This window comes from Sphaeramia orbicularis, chromosome 24 (assembly GCF_902148855.1).
Source record: "Sphaeramia orbicularis chromosome 24, fSphaOr1.1, whole genome shotgun sequence".
NCBI lineage: Eukaryota > Metazoa > Chordata > Actinopteri > Kurtiformes > Apogonidae > Sphaeramia > Sphaeramia orbicularis.
The window spans coordinates 7,243,632-7,263,813 of record NC_043979.1 but is presented as its reverse complement, the minus strand read 5'-3'; the positions used below and the strand labels follow the sequence as shown (position 1 = coordinate 7,263,813).

At 38.7% G+C, this 20,182-nt stretch overlaps 1 protein-coding gene across 1 annotated transcript; it reads left to right on the top strand.

Moving 5' to 3' along the window:
• The first annotated feature begins 84 nt into the window (after positions 1 to 84).
• On the top strand, positions 85 to 13,747 carry casp8ap2 (caspase 8 associated protein 2). The gene is made up of 10 exons (XM_030127799.1): positions 85 to 405; positions 1,457 to 1,533; positions 2,371 to 2,445; positions 2,585 to 2,679; positions 3,047 to 3,121; positions 5,691 to 5,806; positions 6,290 to 8,415; positions 9,109 to 11,782; positions 12,663 to 12,762; positions 12,941 to 13,747. Exons 2-10 carry the CDS (start codon positions 1,509 to 1,511, stop codon positions 13,001 to 13,003), a joined length of 5,349 nt encoding a protein of 1,782 aa, XP_029983659.1. The 5' UTR covers positions 85 to 405; positions 1,457 to 1,508; the 3' UTR covers positions 13,004 to 13,747.
• Positions 13,748 to 20,182: the final 6,435 nt, after the last annotated feature.

The window sequence follows — 20,182 nt, the reverse complement described above, 5'->3', positions numbered from 1 at the left end:
GAGTTAAGACTGAAGTTCTTCCGGTTCAGCTCCCCCTCCCAATCCCACCACGTCGCACAGTAATGACGCATACACAGCGACGCCGGTGACTGCGGGTCGGTGCAACTCCGCGAGAAACATCAACTTTCGCCCGTGTGAATTCCCTCAAGTAGAGGATTTAACGTTTTCTTTAGTGTTCGGGAAATGTGGGAGAATACGAACTATTGAAGAAGCTCAGGGGTCGCGGGTCGGGTAATTCTGTGGCCTCTTACTGATGATTTAGGACCAGTTTTTGGAAAGAATACACCCACAGCTGTGAAGCAGTGACAGACCGCGGGAAAATGTCGTTACTTCCTGTGCAATGAAGTGTTGGCGCGGCTTTACAACAACAGTTGTCAACAACGAGAGGATACACAATACACCCAAGTAAGACGACATATTCACTGTTTTTCAGTCGTAATAAGGTATTTTTAATGAACATTTAGCTGATGTGGTAGGATAAGGGGAGCATTTATAGCTCATCGACTGAGCCCTTTTTGGATTCCCTTCAGTCATACCTATTTATCTACTAAATTACATGAATGAATTCAACCGGTGATGATCTAAGCTTGCTGGTTGATAAGGAGTTAACCAGTAATACAAAAAATATAAATGCGCTAAAATGTTTAATATATGTGAACGTTTCGTAGATTTGTGTTATCTGAGAAATTATGTGATGATGTTTTTCGAAATTCTAATAAAGTGGGCTTGGTTCGTAAGTGTCCTCTGTTCTGGCTTTTATATGAAATGGAAATTCTGAGTTTGTTAAATTGAAGAATTTAGGACTTGGTTAATAGCAGTAGTTAGCTCATACGTTGTCAGGGTTCAGCAGCAGTACTAGTGTGTAAATAATATGCAGTAAGTTAAAACATGTAGCAACATTCAACTAGAAACGTTATGATTACAATCAACACCAAAAACTTTAAAAGGTTTAAACCAAGTTCATCATGTTTTATTTAACTGTCTAATTGCCTGTGCTTTTTTGTTCTTCGATGAATTGTGAACAAAAGAGTTAGCGTTAGCCTTACAGTTAGCTTGAAATGCGAATAAATGCTAACAACAGTGATAAACATCAGGATAACCACAAGAGATAATAACAGCCACAGCGTGTGAACTTCAGTTAACCTTAGCTTTATCTCATCTGTACCAAAAAGAACACAGTATTTTCTAACATATCAAAATGTTGCAAGGCTATGAGTGTCTCAGTTAACACAGATTTTGACACATTAATGAACATAGAATTTAAAAAAATCTCTTCATACATCAGCCATAAAATGTATTAACATATTAATACATATTCATTATTTTTTGTGCAAAATTATATAGTTCATGTATGTGCCAAGTATGTTACTGTCAGTAATTGGACATCGGTCAAACTGTTGTATAATAATAATGATACTGCAAGAGGTGTTGATTTGATTTTGGCATTTATCCTCAGGTACTCATTGTCGAGAAACTGAAACAAAAGGGTGTTTGCCATATTGGAAACCATGGACACCAATGTAGCTCCTACTTGTAAGTAGAAGGTGCACTTTAGTTCTTTTCACTTTAGCAAAGGGTTCTGAAAGAATTCTGAACTGTTTTGAGGTTTTAGCAAAGTGTATAGTGAATTATCAATGTATCTACCAGTGAAACCAGTAGTTGTTATGGCTTAATAGAAACATTAGTATTCACCACAAAGCTATGTGATTACTGGCATGGCATTAGTTTCTGTGCTCCAGATCCTTTCCTCTTTGCCACCAACTGCACCATATGTTGTTAGTTTTTGCCTTATATCACCATGGCATTCAGCTAGAGGTGGACAATATATGGAATTAATTTGATTAATTACTTTATTTTATTAAAAATGTTTTTTTATTTTTTAACAAATAATACATGTTCACATCCTTTAGAGTGCAGCTCTTTGTTATGTATTATTTATTTTTAATTAGACATGCAGTATAGATCATATAGAGTTATTTAGAAAATTAAACACATGTGCGTAGGAAAAAGTGGATTAAAATTACACACTGTCCATAACACTCAAAAAAAATCAACATTTAATATTACTGCCGTACCACATGACTCTTGATAAACTGATCATTATACTTTAAGTTTCCACCAAAGATTTACCACCCTAGAAACAGTTGATCTGTAATGTTTTTTTTGTTTTGTTTTGTTTTGATAAGTCGGCTAATAGTTGCAGCTGCAACAGAGTGACCTCATAAATCTTGCTGTAAAATCAAAACTGGAACCAACAGTATGGTGAAATAAAGGAGGACTGACTATGTTTACATCAGTAAGTTGAGGCAGTGACTTGATGTGGAGAAAAGAACTTATTTTTGTCATGTAATCCATTTCTAATATCCGCAGTCCTTGCACCTGATGACAATGAAGATTCAGTGGATATTTATGATGGCCTGGATATTGGTTTTAGCAGCAAAGCAGGTAAGTCTGTGATTTAATATTCTGTTTAATTTGTTACAAGTTAATTTTTTTTATAATGTTCTAGATCTGGAAGATAGTCATAGATATTTTTCAGCTTGTTTGTGTATTAAATGTCTATTCTTGTTTTTACACATTACAGATAAGTCACCGCCCTCTGGTCTGAAGGAATCTATGGATCTGTTTGAAGAAATTATAACTGAAGAACAGCAGAGCAGAGAGTCTTCGTACACTGAGGTTATTTAACATGTTCCATCATTTAACTTTCCTCTTCACTGCTGACTTGCTTAACGCTGCTTTCTTACTTGGAGGCCTGAGGGTAAAACTTGTTTTGCCTGCAGTGTTCACCCTTTATTCATGTTTCCACAGGGTGGATATCTGCACCTTAAGTTGTATTACATAGTTGGGCAAGGATTATTCTAAAGTAACTCATTGGACACGTTCAGGGTTGTTGAGGGGAGAGTTGAACTACAGGTCAATGTTTGCAATAGGTCTAATTTTGTAATAATTTGTATGTGAGTTGTCCTTTGTGTATATGTATGTCCTATGTGTCTGCTGTAAGATGTTTTAATGAAATGTAAAGCTTAGATTTTTTTGGTTGCAGCTGAAGTCCAGATACGAAGCAGCTCAAAACCAAATTGCAGAGATGCGCAAGAGACTGGAGCAGCTGGAGCTAAAGGTTTGTGTTATTGTCCTTTTTTGCATGTTAAGAAATGTGCATTATTGCTTTAGTTGCACATTGCTTCATTTGGCTGTGGAAGAATATTTGAAAATAAAAACAACATATGGTTTTAGATTGACATTTGGTTTTCAGTTCCCAAAAATGTAATTACTTTGTGAAAAATTATTTACTTTAAGTATGGAGTGATTATTGTTTAGGTTGTAGATGCCGTCTTGTTCAACCACTAGCTGGCAAACTATTTTATTTGACCAGAACCCTTCTGATGCTGTGATTTAGCACACATTTTGTATTACATTGGCCTAAGACTTCAGGAAAATTTTAAAACAGAAGACAAATTCAATTAATGTAATTTTCAAACAACACCATATCAGCCTTATTATAACCTACCACAGCTGACCTAGAGTGATGAGCCATATCATAAAACAATAAATGTGCAACAGTTGATGTTGTGCAGCTTGTGTATAATTATCATAGAGACAGATGATGATTGCCCTTTTTCATTTTAAAGCAGTGTATGACTTTCATCACAAATTTTGTAATTTGTAAAAGCCCAAGTAATAGCCTAATTCTCACTAATCCTTTAGTCTTTCCGTGCATACACACCTGAATCACTTCCCTAACGGTGAACAGTTTTTAAGATGACTCCATCATAAACACAGTTCACTTGTTTATACAACAAACCGAGATGTCACTCCAGCCTTTTCAGAAATTTTGTTGCAAAGTGCATTGTAGGAATGGCAACCAAGTGAAAGCTGTTTTTCACAGATTTGCCAATAAAACAAGCCAGACCGCTACAACGTAAAATTATACAGTCCACCAGGGTTGTTTTAAAGAATGAGTTTAGTCTGTGGATGGAGGTAAAGGCAACATTTGGGTTCAGCAAAATTGCTGCTGCGTGGAATTCCCATTCCCAAAATGTACTTCACGAAAAAATTTCCGAAAAGGCCCGAGGGACATTTTGGTTTGTTATGTAAACAAGCGGACTACGTTTATGATAGAGTCATCTTCGAAGTTGTACACCATGAGAGAAGTGATTCAGGTGTGTAAGCATGGAAAGATTAATGGATTAGTGAGAATTAGGATATCACTCGGGTTTTACAAATTTGAAAAAAATTTGTGATGACAGTCTTACAGTCTTTCAGTCAATTTCTCTTAGAGGGATTGACAGCTCATACTATCCTCTTTTCATGGGACCGAAGAATTGGCTTTAACTTTAATTTTTAATTTTTCCCCCAATCACAGTCCAATAGACTGAATTACAGAATCCTCACATTGTTTTTTTCTATCATTCCTAGTGACATTGTACACAGTCTATCGGTACGTTCGCATGAATGGATGGTTGAACCAGAAGTTGCGCTGGACATTTTTGTTCGTCATTTTGACAAAGAGGGTGGTAAAAATTCTGTCATAACACATTATCCGTCATTTCAAATTAATAATGAGAAATTTTCAATAGTATTTAATTTTCAAAAACATCTCAATGATGGAGCAACTGTAGTTGCTGCTGGCAGATAAACGTTATCACTATTACTTGTCCTTTATCCTCCACCGCATCAGTCCCTCTTTTTTCACCTCATTTATCAATGCTATCACCTTTACTGGGCTTTTTAAAATGACTAAGGAGACTCGAGTGCCTTGACGTTTTGCACTAGCAAAGTACCATATGAATTTTGGCTAAAGTCAGTTAAACAATGAGACAAGACTTGACAATGAGTGATTAATATGCACACTTGCCATCAACTGGACAGGGGGTGTACTACAGGTGAACTAACAGTGAGTCATTTGACAGAAGTAACGGTGTTGCAGAGTCCTGCATGGGTCCACTTTTCCAAACTCGAACCCACCCGTACCTGCGTACATTAGACCCTCGACCCGACCTGTGATTAAACACGTTGTCTACACAGTATCTCACCTTTAAGGGTTTTATTTTTGGCTAAAACGCACACCATCAATAAATCTCTTAATATGTGCTGCTCAATGACGTCTTTGGCCAGATGTAAACAGAGGTGAGGCTCACGTCACAATCATACAAATTGGCTGTGGCTCAACCACGGTGAAATTAGATGATCGTCATTGTTAAATGTCCTGTAAATTATTTTCATCCGTGAATCCTCTTCTATTTTTTACTTCCTTGCCTGCTACCCCACCTGCATTTCATTTAATTTCACCTGTGCTCCTCTTCTTATTTTTTTTTTTTTACCAGTCCCTGCATGTTTTTGCGGGTTACCCGTCAGGTACCAGACCCAGTGCAGGACTCTGCAGTGCTGTGTTCAGCATAGTTGTGAACGGTGGCACTGTAGGCTTATATACAGGTAGGATGCTGTTATGGACTGTTGGATGCCTTGTTAAGAGACAGACAGACCAGATGCAAGCAGGTTCTGTTCACAGTGTTGTGTGAAAACTGTCAGTATTTTAATCTGTCAAAATGACAAACGGCCTTCAGAATTTCCCGTCATCTTTTTTAAAAATCCGTCAATGACGGAATATTTTCAGTTGGCACGACCTCCGGGTTGAACCCCCTGCAAAAACACAGAAAGCAATAAAACTGTATGCTCATCTTTTACAGAACACTGGTTTGAACAGAGAGAACTGCCACTTGAAAAAGAACATCTCTGCACTTTTACAAACAGCCCGACTGGAGGTGACAAGAAAAGATGCTGAAATTCAGAGGTTAAATCTACAGTAAGTATGGCTGAAAATTAATTTGTATGAATTAGGGGTGTGACTAGATCTCGTGCCATGAGATCTCACGAGATTAGATTGTGATGATATTTCTCGTTGAAGTGGAGATAGGTGAGGTACATCGCAGTACTTACGGAGACCCCCGGAAGATGGATGCAAGTTATACAACATTTCAAAATGCACCAACATTGTTTTGTAATTTTGTTAAATAAAAAAAGTCTTTGTTTGGTTATATATTTTGTCATTTTAGTTTTCTTAAAAGTAATGTGAAATATCGTCTTGTCCTTGTGAACCCAATATTATGTATCGTCTTATCTCGTGAGCTGAGTCACACCCCTAGTATCAATGCTTGAAACAGATAATCAGATCAGTTATCTTGATAATTTTCAGATTAGTCAACCACTCTGATTTGTAGACATCAATATAAATATGTACCTGTAGTCTGTGGTCTATTCAATCAACTGTCAAACATTTTTTCATCAGGTCAGAGAGAGGTCGTCATTATCACCATCAAAGTCGCATAAACAATCTGCGGGATCAAAGTTCCTCCGTTTGCAATTCGAAACATTCTTCTACCTCCACAAATTGTCAGCCTCCTCCAGCTCCACCCAGTGTTCCTCCACCTCCACTTCCACCTCCCCCTCTTCCACCTTTACCGACGTTGCCTCCCAGGGAGGACTGTCAGTACCGAGACCCCCCTGTACCATCTAAGAAAAGAACAGATCAGGCAGGGGACAACAAGGCCAGAACTTCAAAACCAACCTCTCATACAAAAAGTTCCTCAAGAGGAGATGTACCCGACAAACAGACTGAACACACCACCAGCAAATCAAGCATCAGTTCATCAGCCCAACGTAGTGAATCAGACCAACAGCCCAAACACAAAGAGGAAAAATATCAGTCTGAATCAACAGGTAGGAGGCATAGAACTGGATCCCAGAAATGGATCTCAGATCCCAGCAAGGACCACCCTGAGAAAAAACGATCTCATAAAGATTCAGAATGGAAATATGACAGTAAGTCATCTAAAAGCAGGAACTATCATACTGTAGAAGATAAACTCAGAAAAGCCACACCAGACTCTGAACCTAGCTCTAAAGACGGCTACAACCGCGAACACAGGAAAAACTGGAGTAGTGAACGGCACAGCAGAGGTTCAGACTCAAAAGACCATAAAAAGTCAGAGCGCCACAAACACTCAAGAGAAAGAGATGGTAATAAACTTTCAAAGGACTGTTCATTCAAAGAGGAAAGACAACGGAAAGAGGAAACCAATAGAAGCCGTAAGAGAAGTATATCATCCGAGATGAGCAAAGATAAACAAAGATCAAAAGAGTCATTCCATGGTAAAGAAAGACACAAGAGCTTAAGAAGTCCATCTAAAGAACAAAATGTTTCTGGGGGGGAAGATAGTCCCAATAGGAAGCTGTGTTTCATGGAGACATTGAATCTAACCCTGTCACCAATTAAGAAGCCAACCTGTCCTTTTGAGGCCGGTCAGGATGATCCCAAAGCACATGACAATGGACCCGAAGGGGACATTTTCCAGCCTAATATTGAGGATATGTGTGTCATCGATGAAGTGGACAGTAGTGAATTAGAAGGTGGGCTGAATAATGGTGCAGAACATTCTACAGATACTTCCAGAGGAAGAACATATGAGAAGTATGATGATGAGAAAGTTTTGACAGAAAAGGGTCATCATCAGAATGAACCTCCGGCTGCTGAAAAGAAACCTGAAGACAATTGCGTTCAAACTACCTCACTTAATATCCAAGGCCTTGATACTGCTGAGAATCCAGTGACTGTGAATCTCACACCAAAATTAGCAGAGGGGAATAGTCCAAAAACAACTGACAAAGACTTTTCTCCTACTCATAAGGGCAAAACCAAACAGACAGTTGAATCTAGACTGTTGGTAACTGAAGAAGACACAAGCAGTTCTTCAGAGAAAATAACTTGTACTGATCAATCTGTCTCTGGTACTGATTCCTCTGTCTTCAAAACAAACATAGAATCTCCAAAAACATCTGTGGATTCACCTATTGAAGATTTAACTGCATCACACTCACAAGTTTCTGTCATTGGACACCTTAGAAAGAAGGATAAGTCTGAAATTCCACAAACATGTTCCACTGTCCTGCAAGGCACATCTCTGCTACCACCTTCCAGTCCACCATCTAAGACAGATGTTTGTAGAATGCAGGACATTTCCAAAAATGCTGACAATGTTTCTAGTACAATAAACCTAGAATCACTTCCACAAGAGGGGCTGAGTTTACCTGAGGCCATTTATATTTTAACACATTCAAATGAAGATGTCAGCAGTACAACAGAGGAAATGCCAATTGAGAACAAGGGTGAGAAGTATTCTCATCTCACTTTGACACCAAAGAAGAACTTCAGTCCTAGAAAGCATCATGAGTGGAATGTTGAGCCTTCTAGTTCAGTACCGCTACTTCATGATGAGGACTCAATGATGCGAACGCTGAGCAATCTGAAGAGAATCCCTGATGCTATAAGCCCTCTAAGGAGCCCAGTACGAGTTGCCAAGAGGAGTCTGCAACATGTTCAGGGCAAGCCAGGCCACGTCAAAAGCCTCCAGATAGGTAATAAAGGCCACTTTTGAGTGTATTTATCATCACAGTAGATAAGGAGATAAGTTGAGGTTTAGGCGATAGCTTATTCAAGTCTCAAGACTGAGCCAAGTGGAGTCTTTAGTGGATGCGATCAGTCTTAAGCTAACATGCTACATTATCAAAACCTTCAGTCTTGTTTATTGTAGAAAGTTTTATTTAAAGTGTGACTGTTAAAAAAGATTAATCAAGGCTCATCTGATCAGATATTAATATACTCTTAATGGTAAGTAAAGGCACAGCCAACATTTATAGGGTTGTGCTTTGTTTTGTAGAGAGCATATTTATGAAGCTATTAACACTTGGTGTTTATACTTGTGGTAATGCCACTTTATAAAGCACATACGACTGAGCAAAGCATATTAAAATTACACTGAAGGTACAACTCCTGTATTTGCGATCTATAAGCCATAAGTAAAAATGAGCCTCTTGTGGAAGGGAGAACAGTTAGTGTGTGGCACATGATACATTTTCCTCTAAGTAAAGTTAAACTTTAATGTCCCTATGAGCCAATTTAGTTTACAGAAAGTAGTGCATACATTATACACAAACATAATAGGAAACTTAAAGGAAGACAGATCCGTTATCCAAGGTTATAATCTTTTGATGCTGATTGATTAGAGAGAGAAATGTCCATATAATTGTCTTTTCTCTTTCCCTGTACAGAATTCTCCAGTACTGCTGTTGATGCCACCTCCAAGACCGTGGATGTAAACAAAGAAAATAAGTACCCTGGTTCTCCACCTAAACATGACACCCAGCATTTGATGGACAAGGTATCTGACTTGCTTTCCACTCCCTCTGATACTGAATTGGAGGAGGGGGAAATTGTCAGTGAAAGTGATGAAGCTGCTGCAGCTTCTCCTGTTCCTGCAACAATGAGGGTGAAGTTAGTGCGACCAGTTAGAAATAAAGCCAGCCCCAAGCCTCTGTTAAAGAGGAAATCTGAAGAGGAAAGTGTTCCCTCCAAAGAAGCTAAAGACACAGCCGGAGTGTCAACACGAAGTCCGGCTATGAAAAGTCGTTTTAAAACAGTTTGCCCTGCTGAATCTAAAGCTTCTTTTACCAGTATAGAGGATGTAATGGAGACATTCAAGTTGGTTCGGGCTGAGATTCGAAAAAAGTACATGAAACTACATAAAACCTTCCCTAAGAAAAGCTTCTATGGTGTAATGGAGAATTTTCAGGAGTCTTTTCTAGAATTTGTGGATGGAGCAGATTTGGGTCAGATTTGCTGTAAATCTGGTGACTTGAAAGGCAAACTGAAGAAAATGATTGCATCTGTGTTCAGCAAAGTATTAAATAATGGGATTGTGAAACGTATCTTTGAGCAGCAGGCAGTTGACCTGAAACAAAAGCTGTGGGACTTTGTAGATGTTCAAGTTGACTACTTGTTGAGAGATGTTTATGCAACATTGAAGAGTCTTTGCAAACCAACCAGAGTTCCAGTTGAGTACAGAAAGTCTACTGAGATATCCAGACAGCAACAGAAGGATGTTCACTGTGCTCCAGCCAGCCTGAATCGAATCAAACCATGTGCTGTGGTGCCTTACAAAACTGGCCTCGGAAGCAGAGGGAAAGATATCAGAATGACAAATATGGAAAAAGACCAAACTGTCGATCCTAATCCACTAACCAGCCCAAATAGAAATGCTGCGTTGACTCTCGTTCCACCCAAAAATGTTCTTGGTACCCCGGACAAAAGTAATTCATGCTCTTTGGTTGTTTCACACAATGGCTCACTGTTGGACAAAACAGACTTTGAACTGCTCACAGAGCAGCAAGCTTCTAGTTTGACATTTAACCTGGTGCGAGACTCTCAAATGGGAGAAATTTTCAAGTGTCTCCTGCAAGGATCCGATTTACTGGAAAGCAATGTGATTTCAGGAGACCACACTGCCTGGTCCCTCAACACTCCAAGGAAGGATGGGGAGAGACTCATCAGCATCACCACTCCAGCTAAATTTGATTCTCCTTCTAAACTGCTTTCACCAAACAAATTTGATACCCCCTCCAAACTTATCACAACATGGTCCAGCATTTCACCTCGCAAGGTCTCATTTCCAAGATCCAAGGACCAGGTTCAGCTGAATCCGGCTTTTTTTGATGAAAGTTGTTTATTAGAAGTGCCATCAGAGAGCAGATCAGTGCTGGGTGCACAGAGGTCTTTCTCCATTCTAGCTGAAGATCTGGCTGTGTCCCTCACCATTCCATCACCTCTCAAATCCGACAGTCACCTTAGCTTCCTTCAGCCGCAAAGCATGCACTTCATGTCCACACCGGACAGTGTTATCAGTGCTCACTTTAGTGAGGATGCATTGCTTGACGGGGAAGATGCCACAGAGTATGACATCCACTTAGCCTTGGACACGGACAACTCCAGCTGTGACTCCAGTAGTATCACCTCGGAGACAGTGGATACTCCTTTCCCCTTTAAGCCGGACTTGCCCATGCAGGCACTAGTGATGGAAAAGTCCAATGATCATTTCATTGTGAAGATCCGTCAAGCAGCAGGAAGTGCAGATACCACTTTGATAGCCAATGAAAGCCTCAGTCGGACATTAACAGAGGAGGACCAGCACTGTGAAGGAGAAGGTATGGATAGCACCAGTCCATGTATAGTGAAACCACCAGACAACAGTGTAAACTCTGCAATGTTCCAGAGGCATCTCAGCCCAACAAAAGGTTCAGCTGACAAAGTTCTGTTAACACACCGAATCACCTCAAAGGATGTTTTTTCAGAGGAAGCACAGAAACTGTCCAAGTCTCCACAAACATGGGACAACACTGGGCACAACGTTGGTCGAAGCTCTAATCATTTGTTTGTGCTAAGCCAAGCAAACACTGAAGAAGGTATTGCAACTGAGAGACAAACTTGCCACAAAGAAAAAGATGAGGCAAATCAAGAAAGTCCATCAAAAGCTATTGTGTCAGAATGTCAAAAAAGAATCAGTCCCTGTAAAAGTGCCTTGGCAGATTACAGTGTGCACGCCACCGCTGAATGCTTTGAAATACCTCAAAAGAGTCAGACCTTGGCACTACAAACTTTTGATTCAGAGAGAGATGAAATGGAGGTGACAGATTCAGACACAAATCTTATAATAGCAGAGGAAAGGACAGAAAATGACCAGAGGGACGGAGACAGAAAGCGAAAGAGGAACCAAGTAAAATCAAAAGCTAAGCGGTCAAGAAAAGACAAAAACAACAGTACAGAAGAGATGGTGTCTAACTCCAGCCAAGACAACTGTGACATCCTGTCATCACCGTCGCTTTCACCTAACAGTCTCTCTGCTAAGAATGTCATCAGGAGGAAGGGTGAGGTGGTTGTAGCATGGACCAGGTCAGTATCCACTTCTACAGAAGATAAACTAATGTCCCGAATAAGCAGCAGTATCAATGTTAAGAAGAACAGTTTTGCCAAAGCCATAGCAATGTTTTCTTGGTTTGTATTATTTACTTATTCTACCTTTTTGTTTCAGGGAAACAAAGAAACTTTACCATGCTAAAAAAAAATTTAACTCCTTTATCAGCCTTTTATCAGTCATTTTGAATGAGCACAAATGCAACTGTTTAAAGCAGTTTAATATAAGCCTTCAGCTGCTGCTATCAATGAACTTGCATGTTATTTGCAGATAGGCTAACAGCAGACAACAAGGCAGATAGCTGTCAATATACTGGTTCATTCTTTGTCCTGTAGGCAGGAGTTTTACTTGCCATTTATGGTAGTCCTTGCACCACACCACTGGTATTAACCAGATGTTTATTACCGAATGTTCCACAAATCTTTGTCTACTTTTTTTTTTTTTAACATGAGTTATGATAAAAGATAAACTAAAATATAAAGTAAATAAAAGTGAAATTTGAGTAAATAAACTAGTAGAGCTGCACCATGGAGACATCTTTTTAAAAATTATACAAAAACAAGTATTACCTGTTTGGTTGTTTTCTCATTCTAGTGTCGATTTTTTGAGTATTGGACTATTAGATTATCTAAATGTCTGATATCACTAAACTCTTAATGTACTTGAGCATCAGTGCTGTTTCATCTCGTTATGGCATTTTATCTCCAGTTTTCGTGTAACTTGTCCACAGTTTGGGTTGTATTGTAACATTGATTTCATCCATTATGTCTGTCTTTTTCTCTTTAGTAGGACATTTATTTTACTTGTCCACTGTGTATAAAGGCTTATTTCTGAATAGGTTTGCTCTGCTTCTTCCAGAGATGAAGATCGAGCCATTCTTATTGACCTCAAGTCAAAAGGGGCTTCACGCGAGACTTTTTCAGCCTTGGCAGAAAAATTGAATAAGCCATCTGCTCACGTAAGTCAGAACATTATATAAACCAACCATTACATTAGACATTTTGAACACTCATTTTAGGAAACATTCCACTTCATAATTTTTAACATGAATGACTTTGTGTGAGGTTAAGCAGTCATACTAACAGAATAAAGACTTCTTCAAGGAAATGCAGTGACACACCTGACTTCTTTTTTAGGTTGCTCAAAGATTTTACCAACTTATGAAGCTTTTTAAGAAGCAGGAGAAGATGGAGACCTGAGACCTGCTGACTGCATTAGCTGGTTTATTAAAACAATGTTCTGTATTAAGAGCATTTCAACATGATGAGGCACCAAAGCTGGGATGGAGGCTGCTACTGGAGTGACGAAAACCAGGAGGTTTTAATCACTTTTAGTCAGTTACTTGAATAACCATCACAGAGGTATTCCAACAACATCTGATGCTCTGTGTACTGTGATCTTCAGCAGAAAACAGAGTTGCTGCCAGTGAGAGTATTGTGTTCAGTCTATCGGTTTAGTGGTGTGAACAGATGAACGGTGAAATACCAATGTTCTTTGATGCACTTTTGGTTTTAATAATCCACATTATCACTACTTTTTTTTTTTTATACTCGACATGCCATATAAATTTTCCTCTGTCTACAAGATCACCTCTTGCAAAAATATTGGAGAAATATTGATGTGGTCAAGAAAGCACCTGTCATAGGGCTAGGATAGTTCCTGGCTTCATTGCTAATATTCTATCTTTTCCCTTTCACCAAGTGGTTCTCTAGTTCCCAGAATCAGCAGAGTCTGAACTTTCAACCCACTGGAAAACCTTGGCCTCTGGAGCTGACTTTTAGAATACATCTATTATCTTTGAAATCTAATATTAATGGATGTTCAAGTGAGATGTCTGCTTGATTAATTTGAAGGTTGTTAAAATGTTTACATGTCTAATTCATGTACAAGAGTGTTTTTTTTTCTCTTGTTTTAATGTATATTAATTAAACCTCTGACTTGTCCGATTGCTTATAAATAATATGGTCTGTAATGTTGAGAATATTGTCGATAATTCTTTACTAAAATAAAGTTTTATTTATTTATGTTTTATGGAAGGAGAATGCATAAATACATTTATAAGTGGTACTCTCGTACAAACTCTAATTACCACTCCTTTTTCACCCAAAGTTAAATGATTTTGTGTAATTTTTGGTTCTGATTTTGTAATTACATTATGAATAGAATCCATTATTAGGCTTAATGTATTCAGACAGTACCCTAATACAAGACAAGCCAACTAAACTAGCCAGTTAGCTTCTGTTAACCTCTATCTTGAAGTACAAGAAAGGACTTACTGTTTTGAATGATCCAATTAGGAGATATTAGCGGTCTAAAAGTAAAATGCCTCCAGAATAAAAGTAATGAAACTACAAAAAAAAATTCAGTCAAAAATGCCGGTTGGCAGTAGTTTCACAGATACAGTCTTGAGTCAAACTATGAATTAATGATACAAAATGTTTTAGTCCAAAGGAATGTTTGTGTCAGAGCAAAAGACTACATTGCAATTAGAGGTAAGATCGGGCCTTAAAAATCCAGCCCGACCCAGGCCCACGGGTATTAAAGCCCGACCAACTAACTTGATTTGCAGGCCCGAGCCCGAAGCAAACCCGAAATTTAATATTTTATTTGTGAGGACTCGGGAGGAGGAGGGGTGATTTATGATAACAAATTAAAGCCTGTCTTTTGTAACGAAATCTAAGTTAAACAAGACTGTATAAACATTTACATCTTTTATATTTCTGTGTCTGCAGAGGTTACATTAACCGACAATTTTCCATCATTGACGGATTTTTTTAAGAGTTGACGGGGAAAATTTAAGGCCGTCCGTCATTTTGACGGGTTGAAAATTGGGCCATAAACCACAGCAGCAGTACGTCCTTAAGAATCTAGCGCGGCACTTTAAGAGAGAGAGAGGCAGAGAGACAAAGAAGAACAATGAAAAAAAAAAAGTCAGCGAGAGAGAAGCCCGACCCGACCCGAACGTAATGATTGACATTTTAGGCCCGACCCGGGTCGGGTCGGACTCGGGCTTGGGCTTAAGATCTTACCTCTAATTGCAATACATTCATTTTAAAGGTATATACTGGAACATGGAGAAATCTGTTGGATAAATGGACACAAGCTGATATGTATGCAGAGTAACACTCATATACACTGAAAACATTATACAAATAGCACTTTCATTTGTTTTAAAGTCATTTTAATAAAGTATGTAAGATTTAACCCATTTAATATCTGAAGCAGATAATGTAATAACCATTGTTAACCACTGTATTTAGTGACTTGCAATGCTGCCCTGAGCTGCAAGGGATGAGTGAAATAGAAAAAAAGTGGAATAAAAACAGAGTTTCAAAATAAAATATTTAAATGCTGCAGAATCTAAAAATTTCATAATGCAAATGAACCAATTAGTGCCAGAGCTGGTAGTCGGTAATCGTGACTTAAAGACCTACTACTGGGAACATTTTCCTCATATTTGAATATTCAGTATTTGTCATGGTCACAGCCCCATACAGTCAGTTCACCATGACACCAATATACATAAAGTGGGCCACAAGTGTGAAAATCCAGGCCAGTGCCTGGGGGTCCCTCTTGTACAGTAACTGAGAGTACATGGTGACATGAGGTAGAGGACAGAACTGAACACAGTCACGACCACATCTTTGACAGCTGTCCCATTTCACTAAATTAAAAACAAAATTGTTTCCTGATTGCAAAATCTCCCTACGTCTCAATAACGAGACTGAATCATTACTTTCGAAGCATTAACAGTGGAGGAAGATCCCTTTCCTTCATGAAAATACAAATAACTGTAAATACTACAAGTTAAGGTTCCATATTCTAAAGTATAACCAATAATAGCTGTCTATTTCAGTGATAATGGGATTAATTTTACTGCTGTACATCTGTAAGAGTGAACTATCTTGAAGTGTTTTATATACTTTTGTCTGGATCAGTCTACAGTAATGCATCATGTTCTATAAGATCATTATACATCTGGCACGTGCAAAGCAGGGTGCCGGGGGGCTTGAGCCCCTGCCGCTTTGATCCTGCGCCTGCAAGTGCCCTTTTTACTCGTTTTTTTTTTTTTTTTTTTTTTTTTTTTTTTTTTTTTTGTTTTGTTTTTGTTTTTTTCGCAAAAAAACTGCATGACTAAAATTTTGATCAATGATAATAAATGTTAAGAGTGGTTTAATTTCGCTGTCACTGGACCTGGTCATGGTGCCCTTTCATCTCTGTCACGCCCCGCCCCTTCCTCCTGTGCAACCTTGCTTGCAACACACACGCGGGCGCGGGCGCAGATGTCATGCGGTGTGAATGAACGTGGAGGAGGGAAGCTCCGCGATTCAAGGTACGTGAGAGTCCACCCCGCTATCTGCCCAAAACATTCACTTGTCTCCTTTGGTCCTGGTCCTATTCTTCAACAACTATAGTTTTGGGGCCAAAAACCCATCGTAAGTGAGTAAATAATTCAATATCATTGTCACATCATGGTATGAGCTCCCAGACTAGCACACTCTATCAGCTGGGTGTCCACCTGAGTCTGAGTCCTCACTGAAGTAGTCACACAGTTTTGCTTCTGTTTTATTTCCATAAACTGTTGAGTTTTAGCCGCAAAACTGTAACACATGGTAATAGTCCTCACTTGCTGAAACAGTCACTTTTTCTTCAGTTTTCTCTGTTTTTGCATAATACCTTTAAGTCTACTCTGAGCTTTAATGAACATCTACATGATCAGTAAATTAAATATAGGGTAAAGTAAGTGATTTACACTGAAAAATGCAAAACACAGAGGTTTTTATTAAAATAAATGGTGATAAATCACATAGGAAAGTTTAAAAAGAGAGAAAAAAAAATCATTTAGAAGCTGCCATAAAAGTACCACTGGGTCTTAATGGGTTAAAATGTGCTGAAGTAATTAAATTCTGCTAAACCAATATAAAATTGCATAAAAAGAAAACACATCCAAGTCTTCTTCTCATCCAGTTCCTAAATCCGGCCCTTTTGGTGTACAAGAGTCATAAAACTTATGTAAAATCCCTCAACTCTTTCATCAGTGCCAACACTTTGACATTTCTGGTTTTGTTGCAGAAACAGCTGGATCAATTATCGTAATATCCGTGTTCGCCTCAAACACCTTGAGTGAATCTTATTTAAAATAACCACAAACCTCCTCACATATTCCCATCAACCTGGTCAATATTAAATGATACAGCTATAAATACTACAATATAAACTTTATTATTATCATGTAATGTTAAATGGTTTGGCTTGGGTTAACACTTCCTCTACATGGTTATTTCTTCACTGTGGAAAACCTAAATATCATCACAAATATGTCCTATAATGAAAAGAAACTAAATATTCAATGTTTCACTGTAAAAGTAGGTGTAAAACCAGATGTAAAATGAAGGTATTTCTAGTTATTAACATTCACTGCCATGCTTTTAAACATAATTTAACATCTGTTTTTAAGAATTTGTCTTGGACTTACACTGCAAAAATCAAAATCTTACCAAGTGTATTATTCTCATTTATTAGTCAAAATATCTCATCACACTTAAAATAAGACATAATCACCTACAGAGTAACTTGTAAGGGAGATAAAAGAACTTATTTTTAGACAATAGATCTAGAAAATCTTATTTCAAGAAATCTTACCGAGATAATTTTCACTTGTTCCATTGGCAGATTTTTTTGGTGAATTGAGAAAAAAAAAAAAAATCATGAATTAAGCAAAAAAAATCTGCCAATGGAACAAGTGAAAATTATCTACTAAGATTTCTTGAAATAAGATTTTTCAGATCTATTGTCTAAAACCAAGTTCTTATATCTCACTGAAAAGGTACTCTTTTGGTGATTTTGTCTTATTTTAAGTGGGATGAGATATTTTGACTAGAAATGAGAAAAATACACCTGGTAAGATTTAGATATTTGCAGGGTATTAACACACAAAAACTTCTAAACATTACATCTTTATTTCCACGTATATAGAAACTGAACATCAAAAGAAACTTATCACATATTCTATGTGATGCCATTTCACACCATTTTATTAAATATGAAAACAAATTCTTTCTTGTTCTTAAAAAAAACATTTAATTAACAAACAAAATACAACAAACAACAAAACAGTGGATGAGTATCCAGAGCATAATGTAAAATATGACAAAGGGTAGTTCAACAAAGTTCACATTTAGCAACAAGCAACATTATTAATCCACAGCAAGTCAAAGATCTCAATCCCATTGAACATCTGTGGGATATTCTTGGTAGATCCATGTATGCTAGGCGTCCAGCACCTGGCAACCGCCAGATGCTCATACAGGCCCTTCAGGAAGAGTGGGACAACATGCCCCCAGATAGGATCAGGAGGTGAATCCAGAGTGTGCGCAGAAGGTGCACAGTCTGTGTTAGGGCTCAGGGAGGACACACCCAGTGCTGAGTACATTGGTCTGGACCATTTGGTCAATCTTTGACTTGCTGTGGATTAATAATGTTGCTTGTTGCTAAATGTGAACTTTGTAATTGGTGGTTATTTGTTTTCATGTGCCCTTTTGGAAGTTTGAGCCCCTGCCCCTTTATAGCTCTTTGCACGGCCCTGTATAACAATGTATTTTCTGATGAACACTTGAGGGTCTTTAAAGAGTTTAATTAACTTGAGAAAGTCAAGAATTCCATCTCCCGGTAACCAGCTGTGGCAGACGAGGACTGGATCTCCAGGGCCTCCGTACCTGGCCGACTCCCAATCTTGTCCAAGAGCCCCTCTTCCAGGGTGGGGCCCCAACTGGAAGGACACCCGGGGGTAGACTCAGGACATGGATTACATCTCTCGGCTGGCTTGGGAACACCTTGGAACCCCCCCCCCCCCCCAGAGGAACTAGAAGAGGTGGCTGGGGAGAGGGAAGTCTGGGCCTCTATACTCAGGCTGATGCCCGTGTATCAGTGTATCACAGTTAAAATTGCCACACTTGGAGAAAGGGGTGTAATCTATAATGTCATGAAGTCACTAAAGCTATGAGACAAATGTAAAGTTAAAACAAAAAACATATGCCTCTAAGATGCAGTGATGGAGATGTATGAGTATAAAAACACAGAGAACCAAAATAATTCAGTGCAAGTGAATCATATTTGTCTGGTCTTCTTCACAAAGTTGGTACAGGCACTGTTATTATTTCTTACTTACTTTGCCATCAACCAGTGATGGGATACCAGTTCCCAAGAAGGCCTTTCCACTCATGTAGATAGATTAAAGACTTGAGTTTGCCACAGGCCTGGACTGGCTAATCGGGAGGACCGGGACAATTCCCGGTGGGCCGGTATAATATTTAGGCCGCGAGGGTCCGGAGTTCACTTTAAATATGTATTTAATATTTTATTTATTTATTTATTTATTTATTGGGGGCCGGTGTTCAGTTATAGCACTGAGTTGATCATGTAATCTGCAGCCGGTGTTCCTGGGCCCCACCCCCTCTACTAGCAAACTGTTTGTTTTCTTCCTCTTTTTTTGCAGACACACCGTGACCTGACATAACATGTCCTTGCATACGGTTAGTAGCTCTGTACTGTAGCTGTGGAGCATATACGATCTGTGCTCTGCAGGCTGTGGATGGTCAGCTGTGTTTGCTGTTTGAAACATGGATAATAAAGAGGTGGTGTGGAGAAGGCAAGAATTAAAAAGAGGAAAGCTCTGGAAGCAAACGCAGCCAAATGTGCCAAAATCTGCAACTTTTTCCACAAAAACGACCTCCCGGTTGGAAACAACTAATGAGGACGATGAACCGGGTAAACCACCTTTCAAGTTAGTTAATTATCGAGTCAGTGAACTGTGTGGCATTGTGGCGTGGAACATAACATTATGTCATTTAAATAATAGTATGATGCGAGGCCACATAACTGGGAAACTTTGTCTTGTAGCTCCTCAGAGTCAGAAAGCAGATCCAGCAGCAGACACCAGCCATGAGCCCACAAGTCCAGAGTGGGCAGGTAGGACTGCTCATAGAGATGATTCAGCACTACATGAATGAAACTGAAACCAAGGCTTTGCAAAATAGAAGATTTGTGCTGAGAATTATGACCATTTTTAAAATGTGATTTAGTGTCAGAAGCAGAGCCAGGAGCCAGTAGTGATGAGGGGATTGTTCCTGTCAGGATGGAAGGAAAAGGTGAGCTGTTGGAACAGACTGTGTGAACAAGCATTAGTTCCAGTAAAACCACTTTCTAGACCCAAACGATAGTACTGGCCTATTTTATTTTTTATCATTAAAAGTGAGACAGTAAATACACAAAGCCCACAACTGAGAGCAATAGCATAGAGTAATATTAAATAAACCTGCATATTTTGCCAATGTAAATATGTTAATTGGTTAAGTAAGTCAAAATGTCTGTAGATATTA

Bases quoted from the DNA above. Each gene is read 5' to 3' on its own strand.
- casp8ap2 (XM_030127799.1), top strand. From the start codon at position 1,509: ATGGACACCAATGTAGCTCCTACTT. The intron at 2,680-3,046 runs GTTATTTAACAT...TTTTGGTTGCAG, and splicing joins GAGAGTCTTCGTACACTGAG to CTGAAGTCCAGATACGAAGC. The intron at 11,783-12,662 runs GTCAGTATCCAC...TGCTTCTTCCAG, and splicing joins GTGGTTGTAGCATGGACCAG to AGATGAAGATCGAGCCATTC.